The following is a 16,662-nucleotide window of genomic DNA, read 5'->3' on the forward strand; positions in this document are numbered from 1 at the left end:
CTGCGCCTTTAAATGTGATGCGCCATATAGTCGTGAAAATACGGTAATATATTCATGAAATCGTTAGCGATAATAAAATATTAAATCATGTTTGCCTGTCTCAGGGTTTCTGTTTTATGTTAATATGGTTCACTAACCAAAATAATCAGACAAAATATGAGTAAGAAGAAATATGAAGAAACATATTGTTTGCTGCCTGGCAAATCTTCTTGGAGAGCTAAATTTTAAACATATCTGAACAATCATACTCTGTGGGGAGTCATAGAATGAGGCCAATCGGAATCCATGACATTAGAGTGAGAATCAATGAACAAAACTGAATTAAAAATTAAAGAAACAATCATAACTAGGACTGCAAGCAGTAGTCAACACGCATGTCAGAGCCCGGACAAGTCGGATTTGCGCCAAGTCCTGAATCGATGCAGCTCAGTGTGGCAAATTTGTTTGTTTGCAGAGAGGCTTGTAGGAGAAAATGAAGGGGGATCCACTGTGCTGTGAGGCAATACCCACCCACGAAACCCAAAGCAATGTCTTATATGGGCCACATCAAAAACACATGCAAAATTTTGTTTCCGTCCGTGCTTCCTAACGGCCAGAAAAATCTACATCCTGTCCATGGCGAAGACTGGGTCGCCATGGCAACACTCAATGACCCGTGGACATAGGTTTCAAATTATAGCATGACAAAGGTCTTGTGACCACAATGACTGATATTTAAGGCAAAAAAACAACAACGTGCAACAACCTGGACGTGCCTAAGTCAAAAGTGTGAATGTTTGTTGCCACTAGTTAAAGATGAAGGGTTGTTCCAAGTAACCCACCACGCCTTTTCAGCGTGTGACTCTCCACGAGCTCAGGAAGTTTGGCAGAGATGTATTAAATTACAGCCGAGTTATGGCTGTTCAAAACGTGAATGAAATAAATCAAGAAAACAGGTCAAAATACCCAACTGAGAGTTATTAATAATTTTGTGAGTTCGGCATGTTGCCAAAACCATGTTGAACTTCAACCACCCTAAAGTCCAGCCCCCCATTGGTGAAAAGTCATTGTTTTGATAACTTTAGATCTCCCAAGTCTCATTAACACATCCACCATTTTAAAGGTTTTTAAAGGTGGAGGCCCGGTGGTGCGAGTGGTTAGCGTGTCAGCCTCACAGCTCTGGGGTTCTGGGTTCAAATCCAGGTCATGTCCATCTGTGTGGAGTTTGCATGTTCTCCCCGGGCCTGCGTGGGTTTCTTCCGGGTACTCCGGTTTCCTCCCACATTCCAAAGACATGCATGGTAGGCTGGTTGGACACTCTAAACTGCTCCTAGGTATGCATGTGAGTGTGCATGGTTATCTGTCTCCTTGTACTCTGCGATCGGCTGGCCACCGATTCAGGGTGTCCCCCGCCTCGGGCTCGGAGTCAGCTGGGATAGGCTCCAGCACCCCCCGTGACCCTAATGAGGATAAAGCAGTTCAGAAATTGAGATGAGATGAGACCATTTTAAAGGCCCATTGGTTAAAGTCTAAAGCTGAATACTGCCAAAATAAGCCAAAAATTGCTCATTATTCCAACTTAGAGCAAATATGGTCAATTTCCTGTTTGTTTGGGACTTGGATGCCAGGAATTATTTTGTTCAGGTTGAGGCAACGTATTGAGGGGGCGCTTTTGAGCCATTTTTTGTACAATTTTCTCAAAACCACCACCACTTGTACATTTTCACCAAGATCTATTGATATGTCAAATTTGGTCAACTTGTGAGTATGTTAAGTGCTCCAAAAACGTGGTTTAGTTTGTTTTCAATGATAATTTTATCTTTGGAAGAATAATACATCACTTCATACTGAAGCATACTCGGGCCCTAATAAGAACAACAGAGCCATTTGCATTGAAGGGTACTCGGGCCCTAAGAATATGTGCTTCCCCTCAGAAAAAATGTTGTAATGAAAGAACAAGCCATTGAAGGTGGATTCCAAAACAGACTCAGGAGCAAGAAATCCTATGCATATTATTTATTAAACAAAGGGAGCATGCCAGAAAATGCGAGTATGACAAGGTACAATTAACATACGCAAACTCCCGTCTCTAAATCTCTTTGTCAATCATCTTCCAGCCTGGTTGTCAGACGAACAAAATTGCGATCACAACTGTCTAAAACTGTGCTACTTGTGTGTGTGTGTGTGTGTGTGTGTGTGTGTGTGTGTGTGTGTGTGTGTGTGTGTGTGTGTGTGTGTGTGTGTGTGTCTGGTATGTCATTGTTTATCTTCAAACTAAGCAAGGGACTAAAGATGGAAATTAGCCCTCGGCTACAAACTTACATATTTACAAATATATGTTCATTAACATGAATATAGATATGTTCATTAATATGTGCTGTCCCCTATTAAATAAATCAAACTCAAACCTTCATCAAGTAAAAAAGACAACGCTGCAGATGTAAGGCAAACGGTTTGGGAGTGATGAATGTCCGATGGCAAATATACCGAACTTTGAAGGGAAAATCTTAAGAAAGATCATTGCACGTGGTATTTCTGAGAATCGAAATTGTCTGCCGGATTGCACATTCCAAAAGGGTGTTGGCTGCACGTGGATGAATTCAAAAAGGAAGTCACGTGAGCAGTACAACCAGGAAGTGTGTCTGAGTCTCTGGATAAAATAATAGCATGAGATACACATTACGAAGGTATAAAGGCTTATATTTTAATGATCGACTGCAAGTCCTTCGATCAGCCTTAACAACTAATGGGATGTGCTGTCATGGTAAACACTAGGAAGCCTATCAAGGCTACTCGTGTCTGGCCAGTCATAGCACGTTTAACTACCAGTAAAAGGTCAGATGTCTGCGCCCTGAGCGTGCAATTGCAAGCACAAGTAAGTGAGTTTTTTCATGTTTTATGCAAGATAGTTTTTTTTCTTCTTGAATTTCATTCATAGACGTCAACATAAATTTTGTTTAGCATTTTATCTGTTCATATTTTCTCTATTATGAAATAAATGACTGTATCGGCCGCATTGTCCTGCGTTATGGCATTTCATCTTTGTCACCTTGCAGTTTCGTGCATTACAATTCTGAACTGCTTCCACTTCCTATGACATAATTGCCTCATCTTCTTTTAGAAATGGGGGTCACCACATAAATCAACCATGGAAAAATGTGCATTTTGGCTTTTTGAGAAGGTCTAGAGCAGGGGTCGGGAACCTTTTTGACAGAGAGAGCCATAAACAATTCATATTTTCTAATGTTATTTCTTGAGAGCCATTCTCAGAATTGAAAAGTAAAAATACATGGTGTGTTTTTTTTCATTTCACCACTTTTAAAGTACAAAAAGTCTCGGAATTCTTTTGACAACATTGTTATGCTGTTGCTAATAAATCAGTATCAATGATATCGTGCATGCAGAAGAGTGATAAAAAACAAAATTATGAATAAAGTGGTGGTAGAGGTAGCAACGCCACAGTGACGCTCATTTTAGTGCGTTCGGGACTCAGCTCTCTCACCAGTGATTTCCATATTTTACCTCACAGGTTAGTGGAGAGCCATACGCACCTATGGAAAGAGCCACATATGGCTCCCGAGCCATGGGTTCCCTATCCCTGGTCTAGAGTGGTCCGAGTTGTGTCTGATGCCTATCACAAAAGGTGTCACCTAAACCAAATAATTAGGATCATTATCAGAGGGGGGACATGGAAATGCAATATACTCAATCACATGGAGATTTTCAGAAAAAAACAATATAGGCACAAAAAACAAACATGGATACATACTCAAAAATCAGTTTTATACTAATTTATCCAGTAAGGATTGTTTTCTTGCAGCAAAACAGAAAATAACCAACAAATTGTAAATGGTAATTTGCTGACATCTACTGGTGAAAAAGAATATAGCAACGCTGTAAGTCTAATTTGTGCACATAAGCCGTACCTTTGATTCAGTCATAATTTTTCATCTCATCTCATCTTTCGCTTATCCTAAGTCAAGTCGCGGGAGCTTCAGCAGGCAAGCCCAGACTTCCCTCTCCCTAGCCACTTCATCCAGCTCTTCCAGGAGGACCCCAGGGCGTTCCTGGGCTAGCCGAGAAACATTATCTCACCAGCGTATCCGAGGTCGGCCCCGCGGCCTCCTCCCGGTGGGACGTGCCCGGAACACCTCCCTAAGGAGGCATCCAGGGGTCATCCTAATCCTCTCGATCTGGAGGAGCACTGGCTCTACTCCGATCCCCTCCTGGATGACCGAACTTCTCACCCTATCTCTAAGGGAGAGTCCAGACATCCTACGGAGGAAACTCATTTTAGCCGCTTGTATCCGGGATCTCGTTCTTTTGGTCATGACCCACAGATCATGACCATAGAGAGGGTGGGAATGTAGATCGACTGCTCGGCTCCTTCTTCACCACGACAGATGGATGGAGAGCCTGCATCACTGCAGACGCTTCACCGATCCGCTTGTCGATCTCCCGCTCCATTATTGCCTCACTCCTGAACGAGACTCCAAGATAAAAGATTAAACTCCTGCAATGGGGGAAAGACCTGATCCTTGACCTGGAGAAGGGCACCCCACCTTTTACAAACTGAGATCCATGGTCTCAGATTTGGAGATGCTGATTCTCATCCCGACCGCTTCACACTCGGCTGCGAATTGTTCCAGCGAGAGCTGGAGATCACGGCCAGATGAAGCCAACAAAACCACATCATCTGCAAAAAGCCAGGATACAATACTGAGACACCAAACTGGACCCCTCAACGCCACAGCTGCGCCTAACTATTCTGTCCATAAAAGTTATGAAAAGAATCGGTGACATAGGGCAGCCCTGGCGGAGTCCAACCCCCACTGGAAACGGATCCGACTTACGCGGACCAGACTCTGACACCAGTCATATAGGGACCGGACCCCACGTATCAGGGGTTCCGGAACCTGATTCTCCTGGAGTACCCCACAAGACTCCCCAGGGGACACGGTCGAACGCCTTTTCCAAGTCCACAAAGCACATGTAGACTGGTTGTGCGAACTCTCATGGGAAGGAGTGTCGGTGGAATTGAGGTCTTCAAAGTATTCGACCCACTGATTCACAACATCCCGATTTGAGGTCAGCAGCACCACATCCCCAGTATACACAGTGTTGATGGTGCACTGCTTCCCCTTCCTCGACGTCGGATGGTGGACCAAAGTTTCCTCGTAAGCCACCTGGAAGTCGTTCTCCGTGGCCTCACCGAACTCCTACCATGCCTGGGTTTTTGCTTTGGAGACGACCAGAACTGCATGCTGCTGGGCCACCTGGTACCCGTCAGCTGCCTCCTGAGTCCCATGGGCTAAAAAGGCCTGATAGGACTCCTTTTTCAGCCTGACGGCATCCCTTAATGCCGGTGTCCACCAGCGGATACTGGGAATGGCGCCACGACAGGCACCGACCACCTTGCGGCCGCAGCTCTGGTCTGTTGCCTCAGCAATAGAAGCGCGGAACATGGTTCACTCGGACTCAATGTCCCCCGCCTCTTCCCAGACCTGTGAGAAGCTCTGTCGGAGGTGGGAAGTGAAACACCTTCTGACAGGGCATTCCCAGCATACCCTCACAAAACGTTTGGGACTCCCGGGCCGCACAGGCATCCACCCCCACCATCGGAGCCTACTTACCACCAGGTGTTGATCAATTGACAGCTCTGCCCCTCTCTTTACTCAAGTGTCCAAGACATGCGGCTGCGGGTCCGATGATCCGACCAGAAAGTCGATCATCGAACTGCGGCCTATTGTGTCCTGATGCCAAGTGTACATACGGACACCCTCATGCTTGAACATGGTGTTCATTATTGTCAGTCCACGAAGAACGCAGAAATCTAACAATAGAACACCGTTCGGGTTACGATCATTGTTTTTAGTTACAAATACGGCTTAAATTCGAGAAAATACGGTAGTTATAATAAGACTGTCAGGCAGCGCTAGGCAAGATACACGACGAGTTGTGAATGAATTGTGAATGCCTTGGCTAACGTGTCGGCTAGCAAGGCAAGCTTTCACCTAAGCCGGTTGTTATCACTTTTACGATGGACGGAGAACTCGCCCACTCTCGGCCGAACTCTTTATGTATGGGGAAGATGAGAATATTGGCAAATATGGAGATGTTTGAATGCTTTGACTGAACGGAAATTGAATTAACGTGAGTACACATTACGTAAATAAAGCACAATTTGTTAGCTTTTCACATTGTGTCCGGAGTAGGACCTAAAGGCAGGTAAGCAGGCAGACAGGGGTAGTGAGGGTGCATTAATGTAACTTCAATAACTAAGACTTATTCACAAAATCAAAAAAGCTTTAAATACAAAAAAATTTGGAAAGTGACAAACTAACAAGTAAGACAAATGAACCAAACTTTACATGAAAAAAACGGGGGGAACAAGGAGCATTGGACGTGAACATAGGACTGGTACAGGACTGGACAGGGCAGCGTAGAAACAAGCATGAACACCAGACGATCCAACAAGAACACACAAATACACAAGGTTTAAATAGACAGACATAGTTTGACGAGACAATTAGAAACATATGAGTGAGATGAGAGCCAGTGAGCAGGAGAGACACCAGGGGCGGGGAAATGACAGGTGAACTCAATGAGCAATCACAAGGACAAGCCAGAGGGGAAAACCCCAAACACCAAATCTCCAACAAAACATAACATAACCCATACCAATAAAAACTCAGTTTTGCTCCTTCTGCTTTAAAAAAAAAAATGCTTGCATTGATGCTACCATTTATTGCGCCCATTGAGCCAAAGTACCTTGAGTATGGGCAAAATATAGAAATTGCATCCGCAACTGGCACAGCACCCTTTACGTCGGTGAGCCCTATACAGTAAGTCTTGTACAGTTGTTGCTTCAAATCCTCACTCAACAATTACTCCTGTGTGAATTATTTACAACAGTAACCAATAAATAATCTGAATGAGTGTGAATGATCTGCAACACAAGGGTATTCAAGCTTAAATTGTATGCTGCCCTGGATGATGTAAAAAAAAGCTGTATAACTCGGTTTTGTTTGAAGAAAAAAGAAGTACCGTATTTGCTCGCATATAAGCCGCCTGCAAGTATAAGCCTTACCCTTAAAATTGCCTTAAAATCTTTGAATTGTACGATTTCTCTCGTTTAAAACGCCCCTTGGTTCTCAATTTTCACCTCCATATTTATGGTTTTAATAGGGAGTGTGTGAATTTGAAGGGAAAATCTTTAGAAAAATCATCACACAGTATTGCTGAGATACGCATATTATTAGGATCAATATCATAAGTTACGTGACCGGACGATTCGCCGAAAGACGTTTCGCCGACGGACGATTGGCCCACGGACAGTTCGCCGAACGGACGTTTTGTCGAAGCGGGATTCGCGCGCTCGCCCCGCCCCCGGATCATATGTGTACATGTTTTTCAACCTCGGCCCGCGGGCCATATACGGCCCGTTACAGATAACATTCATTTAGGAATAATAAGGGCATTTATTCACGGCCAAACACGCAGAACAGTACGTGACAGAAGAAATAGAGAAAAGAAAGTAGTAGTAACAGTAAGTACTGTAATGAAATTGTAAATCCAGAAATCCTACTCCAGAAAATTTACACCAGCATAGAAAACGTTCAGATTAATCTTTGAATTAAGGTTCTCAGCAAATCATTTTGAATATATATTTCCTCAAATAATGGGAAATTATTTAAGATTAAAATATTGTTCTTATTGGCACACATCATTAGAAGTAAAAGTGTGTTCCATGGCATTTTCAGGTATTGTTCTTTATGCCCTCTTGTCTGTCCAAGGCACTTAGAATTTCACATAAGTCTTCTAGTGTTGTTTTTTCTCAGTATCAGGCACGTAGCTCCAAGCAAAAGAGTGTGTATGTGTACATATATAAAAATATTGATCTTTATTTATCCTCTGGATGCAAGTTTAATAATGGGTCATTTGGGAGTAAATAGACATTGATCCCCAGCTTTGATAAATTACATTGCGTGTCCAAATGGTTACTACTTTAAACGCAAGGATAAAATAAAGAATATAAAACATTAGCAGCACATTGGAGTACGTTCTTGTATTTGGAAAAATGTCCAGCGGGGGGCAGTTAGTTGTCACTTTCGAACAAGAAATAAAAAGAAAAAAAATCCAAGCGGAATTATGTTTTATTTCATAATCACAAATGTACTATCGTTTCCTTTCTGTGTTCCGTTTACACGTAAACAAATTCAAAAAGCAAGTAACGTAAGCACAATCAGGAAATATGTCCATAGCACTATACGTAGTGTTCACCAAGTCTCTGAGTGCAATAATAGCATACACATTACACAGGTATCAAGGTTTATATTTTAATGATTGACCGCAAGCCCTTCAATCAGCCTTAACTATTGTGATGTGCTGACATGTTAAATGTTATGGTCAGAGCACGTACCTACGGTAAGATGGCAACGCCCCGAGTGAGCAATAGCAGACACAAGTAAGTGTACTCACGTCTGGCCAGTCTGAGCACGTTTAACTACACCAAGATGGCCGTGCCCCGAGTGAGCAGTGACGGGAATGTGAGTTTTTTTCACGTTTTATGCAAGATACGGTTTATTTTTTCCTTCAATTATATTCATAAACGTCAAAATACATTTTGTTTAGCGTTTTATCTGTTTATGTTTTCTTTATTTTGAAATAAATGACCGTATATTGCCGCATTGTCTTGAGTCGTGACGTCACGAAGGGCGCCATTTTTTGTCATGACGTCATTGTGTCATCGTCGTCAACTTGCAGTTTCGTGCATGTAGTGTTTTTATGCGCATATCAGCCGTACCCTCGATTCAGTCATAATTTTTTTTGTCTGACAAAAGCGGCTTATATGAGAGTAAATACGGTACATCTCTGTCAATTCCGGTACACGGTCGATTGGTCGCCGGTCTTTTGGTCGCCGATCTTTTGGTCGCCGGTCTTTTGGTCGCCCGGAAGGTAAGTGATAATTACCATTAAATCGTTGCTCAAGTTCACTAAATACGAACTGTGAATTACTATTTAGTCATACTTAATGCCCTATTAATTATTAGGCTAAAGAAAAGCTCCAAATTTCCCGGACTTTTATTGTTTTTTGTTGGAGAACTTGTTAAGACCCTGACTGACGTAGCTTCTTAAAGGGACAACGCATGTACATACAAAATCTTATACACTCACACGTCGGCTCAGTGAAACTGCCCAGGGCCATTGTTGGCTTTTATTGATGCGTAGACCGTGTTGTTTTACCTTGTTTGGTCGCCGTCTTTTGGTCGTCGGTCTTTTGGGCGCCGGTCTTTTGGTCGCCGGTCTTTTGGTCGCCCGTTGTCGCGGTCCGGGCGACCAAAAGACCGCGACCAAAAGACCGGCGACCAAAAGACGGCGACCAAAAGACCGGCGACCAATCGACCGCACACGGTCGATTCCCATGAAGAGATAACCCAGATGATAAAATTGCAACATTGATGGTAGACCTTTTGGATGCTAGCCATGAAGGAAACTAAACTTGACTTAATTTGCAGATTTTGTATAGAATACACATCTAGGTAGAAGACACCTATGTGGACCATATCTTAACATATCATAACAATCTTAGGAGACTGAAGAAGTTTTACTTACTGCGGCACATTATACTTTGCTCAGTGCTAGCGCTTCCAAAAGTAGTGGACATGAGGTTAAAAAAAAACCCAAAGAGGGCAGGTACTTGCTTAATTTTCGAATGGTATGATGTCACACAGGCGAGTGGTTAGTGCATCGGCCTCAAAGTTCTGAGATCGAGGGTTCGATCCCTGGTCCAGAGCTTCCTGTTTAGAGTTTGCATGGTCACCATAGTTCCATGGGCACTCCAGGTTGCACGATCAAAAACATGAACGGTAGGCTCATTGAACTCTCTAAATTGCCCCTAGGTATGAGTGTTAGCGTGAATGGTTGTCCGTCTCCTTGTGGCCTGCGATTGGCTGGAAAACAATTCAGGGTGTCCTCCACCTGGTGACTGTTGTTTATTGGGATAGGTTCTACCACCCCTGTGACGCTTGTGAGGATACTAATTGGTACGGAAAATGATTGAATGATGTCACACTATGCTAAATTTCAAAACGTATCTTCTGCCGAAGGATTTAACTTTCAGAGGCAATTACAATCATGTAAAAAAAAAGCTTACATAATACTCTTCAACCAGGCTACACTCCCATTTTGATTTTTAACTAATGCCTCTTTACTGCATTCACGAACTTGACATAGTCGCGCTTTTCAGAAAAGTCAAGTCAGGTTTGCTTTTATAGCCTCAAAAAATCTAAAGACCACAATGGACTTCACTGAGACATGCACACATCCGCACACATTCATACATTCTACAGCAATGGTTCTTAACCTGGGTTCAATCAAACCCTAAGGTTTCAGTGAGTTGGTCTCAGGGGTTCGGTGGAGCCTCTGCCATGGCGGTCAAGGCACATTGACTAATCATGTCTATACACAATAACATGCCCCGCTTGACCATCACTGGCTGCAGATGATCACGTGACATTGCTCTGCCAATCAGTGCTCCGAGGAGTTTGTATGTTTTGAATTTGAAAATAAACACATTTTATTTTACACTAAAGTAGTGTTCGGTGAATGCACATATGAAACTGGTGGGGTTCGGTAGCTCCAGCAAGGGTAAGAACCACTGTTCTACGATGAGCATGGCATAATAATACAGTGGTACCTCTACTTAATTGCTTCCAGAAGTGGTTTTGTAACATGGGATTTTTTTGTAAGTAGAAGCATATTTTGAATTAACATAACCTGTTCCAAATTCTTTATTTCTACCCCCTAAAGCCTAAACCCTTTAAAAATGTTGCATGAAATTAGAGGTGGGCGATAAAAGGGTAACGATAATTATCATGAATTTTTTTTGTCAGCAACTACACCTCCCGACCACAACCGAGAACGGGGACACTGTTGCGACATGAACGCTAGTTCCAGACCAACGCTCAGAAGAAGAGGATGATAAGGAATGTTTTTATCTTGGTTAGCAGTAAAGGCTAAGACGGAGTATGAACACAAAATGACTATAAGACGGCCAAAATGAGCGATTATGAGATGCAAGACAACACAAATCCTATCCACTCAAAGATTGAAGTGAATTCTCCTTGGTGTTTTCTATCTTTCTTTTTTTAAATGCCTCGTAAATACCTGTGCAAAAAGAGCAGCCTTATTGAACATGTCCTTAACCTGCCTGTAATTTTCTTACTTGATATCAAGTTGTTTCACCATTTTATGTAAATGTTCTGAAAATGTTGCAAAAATTTCAAACGGTTTAAAATGGGTTAATTTCCTCCAACTTTTTTATTTATTTTTTTGTAATTGGCCATATGTGAGGTAATTTTACACTTGTTTCTTTTTGTGAGGCTGAAAATAGTCTCCTTGCCAATGGTGATGATTATTTTATTTAGTTCATATTGCACTGCAACTTTTGGTTTGAAGGCAAATTTATAAATATAAAGATGCCTGTCAAAATTTCTGCAGGTTTTATTCTTCACTTTTCATAGTGTAAGGGGGGAGTTGTCTTATCTTTATTGCACAACAGAACAACAAAAATACTTTTTAACATCAACATATTTCACATTCTCTTTTCTTATAAAGTAAGGTAACATAGTTAATTTCATATTTGAATAAGGAGGAATGTAATTTTTCACTTATTCACAGAAGTTTGAAGTTTCAAATTTTAAACAAAAAAGATGTGATAGTTATCGTGATAATTATCGATAGACTGATTTTTTTATTTATTGTGAAAACAATTTGTGTCATATCGCCCAGCTCTACATGAAATATATATATACAAATAAAGATAGAAAAGATAAGATAAGTTTTTATTAAGCCATTAAAAGTAATAATAAATGCATGGAAGACATTTTACGATGGGGTGGAATTCCAAGCAGTAGCTCAGTGAACATATGTGCGCACACACGTACACACACAACTTAACAACCCAAAATTATATTACGTACACTCAGAAAACTCAAGAACTCTGTGACAAACGAGGGTTGATAGCACACGAATCACCACCTGCTGGAAAAGGGGCTTTTAGTCACTCCCCCATTTCAGCTCTGGCATTCACCTGGAGCGTGCCATTTTTGAGTCGGGCTGCCATTGTGCTTACCTGTGTGAGCGGGTGGCCGCTACCCCACACAAGCTTGCTCTCTGTCGTCCGCGTAAGGCTTGCTAAACTCGGTTCAGACATCACAGAGACGCAGGTTCCTGCTTGCAAATGAGAGGCCAGCCAATAGGAAAACGACTTAACCACGACAATTGAAAAAAGATACTGGATACAGGAAGTGTATTTATATTTTAATCTTATATTTCGTAACTTAGACGCTTTTTCGTATCTTGGAACAATATTCGTATTCATATACTGAATGTTTCATATATCTAGAAGTATTCCTAAGTAAAGGTACCACTGTATACCCAAATACTGTATATCTGCAGTAATAAATTCCATAGTGTTTAACTCAAACTTGACCCATCGACAAAAAAGCCATAACAATCAAAAACCACTACCTACAGGAAAGATCTCTCTCAGATTTATCTGAGAACTTTTGGTCACACTAAGCGCTAACATATTTTATTTTGTTTACCTTGAACAATGAGCTGGACTTTAGTCGATTTTGGTATCTTATTTGTGGCGATGGAGCATGCATAGGGCCCCTCATCATGCACATCAACATTTTGGATCTCAATACTGTATTCTGTGACTGCTGTATTGTACAACAGAGAAACCCGAGGGTCCAGAGACCATTTCTCATTCCCTGCATAAAGAATAGTGGTCCGATTGAGCCATGCCACTCTTGACACTTTACTGTCCACACTGCATCTGTAAAAAAAAAAAAGAAAGACAAAGAATTAATACACATGATACCCATAGAAAATAAATCCCAAATATTAGCATTCCTAAATAAAATTGTGAATTTTATCGTTAATTTATGAATGATATATTTTCCGTCTAATTTAAATGAGTATATCTAATTTAAGTTTTGAATTTCAAAAGTCTTGATTGAAAACTATAGTACATGGTAAGCATCTTGCAAGCGCTAGTAGTGTTGTTTTTCATTTAGCCACTTTCTACCAAGACAGAAAAGCCTCAGCCTAATGCATTAAAGTAATTCATTGTTTTATGTTACAGATATTTTGTGTTCAAGCATTTAAATTCCTTAATTTTTATATTGGGCGTGTGATTCAAAGTATAATTTTTTGTGTGTCTCTCTCTGACATAGCACACTTGCTGCTTTTGCTTGCAGAGTAATACCCGTGTGCGGTCGATTGGTCGCCGGTCTTTTGGTCACCGGTCTTTTGGTCGCGGTCTTTAGGTCGCCCGGAAGTTTGGTCGTCGTCTTTTGGGTCGCCGGTCTTTTTTGTCGCCGGTCTTTGGTCGCCTGATCGGCTACTGCCATCTACTGTCAATTTATTAAATAGCAGATGGTGTTTTTATTGAAGCAGTCCAATGAACCTTCATTCTCTCTGGGAGATCTTGCAATGTTGAAATACTTTAGATTAGATGGTCATTTTATCAAACAAATACAAGTATTAGTATATACTTTTAGTTAGACAGTATTTAGATCGTTTCAACAGTATTTAGACTCTAAATACTGTTGAAACGATCTAAATACTGTTGAAACGATCTAAATACCGTTGAAACGATCTAAATATCTGATATCAAAATATCAATAAGAGCACTCATTTAACACATCAATAAGAGCACTCATTTAACACATCAGCTGCTGCCATTGACTGTCATAGGCGTCCAATGAACCTTCATTCTCTCTGGGAGAACTTGCAATGTTGAAATACTTTAGATTAGATGGTCATTTTTATCAAACATCAAAATATCAATAAGGCGTCCATCGACTGTCATTTTAGCTCCAGTATTTGTATTTCATCACTAAGTGCTGATTTTACCGCATTTTAGTGCATTTTTGGCACTTTTGCGAATTGGTCGCATATCGTCGCATTTGGTCGCGCCGACGTTTATCGCTGTCTTTCCCCCGGGAAAATCACCCCCAGAGCCCGGTAGTCATGTCTGATAAGCTCCGGTATTTGTATTTCATCAATAAGTGCGTATTTTACCCCGTTTTAGTGAAATGTAGGGCCTTTCGCAAATGGTCGTCGCATTTGGTCGCGCCGAGGTTTATAGCTGTCTTTCCCCCGGGAAAATCACCCCAAATTAATGTCTTAAAAGCTCCAGTATTTGTATTTAATCATTAAATGCTGTTTTAAAAACTATTACTCCCCTTTTGGAACACTTTTCTGGGCATTCTTAACAATTTTTTCTACCTTAAGAGAGATTCTCCCATTCATTCTCCCAGAGAGAATGAAGGTTCATTGGACGCCTATGACAGTCAATGGCAGCAGCCGATGTGTTAAATGAGTGCTCTTATTGATATTTTGATGTTTGATAAAAATGACCATCTAATCTAAAGTATTTCAACATTGCAAGTTCTCCCAGAGAGAATGAAGGTTCATTGGACGCCTATGACACTCAATGGCAGCAGCCAATGTGTTAAATGAGTGCTCTTATTGATGTGTTAAATGAGTGCTCTTAATGATATTTTGATATAGATATCTAGATTGTTTCAACGGTATTTAGATCGTTTCAACAGTATTTAGATCGTTTCAACAGTATTTAGAGTCTAAATACTGTTGAAACGATCTAAATACTGTCTAACTAAAAGTATATACTAATAATTTTATTTGTTTGATAAAATGACCATCTAATCTAAAGTATTTCAACATTGCAAGATCTCCCAGAGAGAATGAAGGTTCATTGGACTGCTTCAATAAAAACACCATCTGCTATTTAATAAATTGACAGTAGATGGCAGTAGCCGATCAGGCGACCAAAGACCGGCGACAAAAAAGATCGGCGACAAAAAAGACCGGCGACCCAAAAGACGACGACCAAACTTCCGGGCGACCTAAAGACCGCGACCAAAAGACCGGTGACCAAAAGACCGGCGACCAATCGACCGTGTACCGTAATACCAACCCATCCGACTATCGCGGATTACACACATTGCGGCTTGGATCCGCCAAATATGTATGAAATATTTATTGTGTAGAAACAATCATTTGAACATGAAATGGGGAAAAAAGGCACGTCAAAATTGGAAAGTATTTCACCTGCCCCTAATGAGCAGTGTGTACTTTCATTAGTGTGGCTCCTACTATTGAGGAAAGGGAAAACTTACGCTACCATCGCTCGCCATTTTGGAGTGAATGAATCTACCATTCGTTGCACTATAAAGAACCTGAGGAAGATGTCTTCTATCACTTTTAGTAAGACAGCAGGGAAGGTTGTTACTCTCATAATAAGACTTTCTTCTGTATAAAAGCCACTGGCAATTTGGACTGCTGAAACACAGTCTTGATACAAATATAATCACAACAAAGTCCAATACAAACTTTATTTGATTTAATATTAGGCTTAAGTAAGAAGCAATACATTTCTGTGAGGGTCTGGATTTCTTAAACGGTTCGTCCAAATTGCAATGCATATCCATTTTGTGTTTATTCCAAGGAGGCATTATTGAGCAGTGCTGTGTACGCCAACTTGAACTTCATTTAGAGCAACTCCGGAAATGAAAGGATTTGTTTAAAAAAAAGACTGGTGGTTTCGTCAGCCTTAATAATACTTACTTCCCCTATGAAAAAAAATAATGAAAATGTTAACGCGATTGTGGCCTACTATGTAATCGATTCTGAATCGATTGCCATGCTGAAGTCGCACAAGACGAATCATTTGTCAGAACTTGTAACTCGGATGATTCACAATGCACTGAATTCTTCCGGTTTACAGTGCAGTTGAATAAACATGGCAGAAGCCGTAGCAATGGTGTGAGTTTCGATCAATTTAAATTGGAAATGTGGTACTTTTCCAAAATAGTTGCTTAAAAAAATTTAAGTGACAATTTCTCTGGATTTCCGGACTTTAGGGAGGCCATGTTTTTTCTGCAGATTCAATTTTACATTGTCTTATGTCGCGGGTTCTAGAAACCTGATGCTCTATCCCGCATCTTCTAATCCATGAGGAGGGGCTCACGACCATCTTGCTGCCCTCATGTTTAGTAGCAACTATGACCACGAAGAATAGGACCCAATCGCAGGGAAGCAGGCGAGGATGAGGGAAGTAGTGCTCATACTAAAACTTTAATAACTTAGGCAAGATCTTAGAAAATAATAATAATATTAATAATAGACTTAGAAATCAAATCACAAAACCAAACCTGACTAGGGAAAACACGTTGAATCGAGGAACGAGGTAACGCAGACACATGGCAAGGAAACTAAAGCAGACGATCCGACAAATGACATTCAATTTTCAATTCAATTCAATTCAATTCAATTCAATTTATTTGGCAAAAAAAAAGCACTAGGCTAAGGGCCATGTAACAAGACACAAGAAATGTGCAACAAACGCGGTGTAGTCACTGGTTCACGGCCAAAAAGTCATCCAGAGCCCGCTTGAACTGGGCGACCGTCGGCTTCTCGACCACACCCTGCGGAAGCCGGTTCCAAGGACCGGCGATGCGCACTGAAAAAGCCGCCTTCCGCCGATTCAACCGGAACCCGCGAGGGTACAGCTTCCACGGATGACCCCTCAGACCACGATCAGGTGCGGGCGTGAAGAAGAGGTCGCGGGACACGCTGTAGATG

The 16,662-nt window shown here is 41.3% G+C and overlaps 1 protein-coding gene across 7 annotated transcripts in view; it reads right to left on the bottom strand.

The window, feature by feature from the left end:
• Window positions 1-16,662, bottom strand: part of opcml (opioid binding protein/cell adhesion molecule-like) — a 141,483-nt gene that overhangs the window by 118,113 nt on the left and 6,708 nt on the right. For all 7 annotated transcript variants that reach the window (XR_013298039.1, XR_013298038.1, XR_013298036.1 and 4 more), the window contains exon 2: window positions 12,591-12,826. Coding sequence is in view for 4 of the 7 variants with exons in the window: in XM_077591754.1 (XP_077447880.1) it covers window positions 12,591-12,826 (236 nt within the window). In the remaining 3 variants the exon portion in view is untranslated. The remainder of the gene's footprint in view (window positions 1-12,590; window positions 12,827-16,662) is intronic.

Source organism: Stigmatopora argus, chromosome 22 (genome assembly GCF_051989625.1).
Source record: "Stigmatopora argus isolate UIUO_Sarg chromosome 22, RoL_Sarg_1.0, whole genome shotgun sequence".
NCBI classification, from domain to species: domain Eukaryota; kingdom Metazoa; phylum Chordata; class Actinopteri; order Syngnathiformes; family Syngnathidae; genus Stigmatopora; species Stigmatopora argus.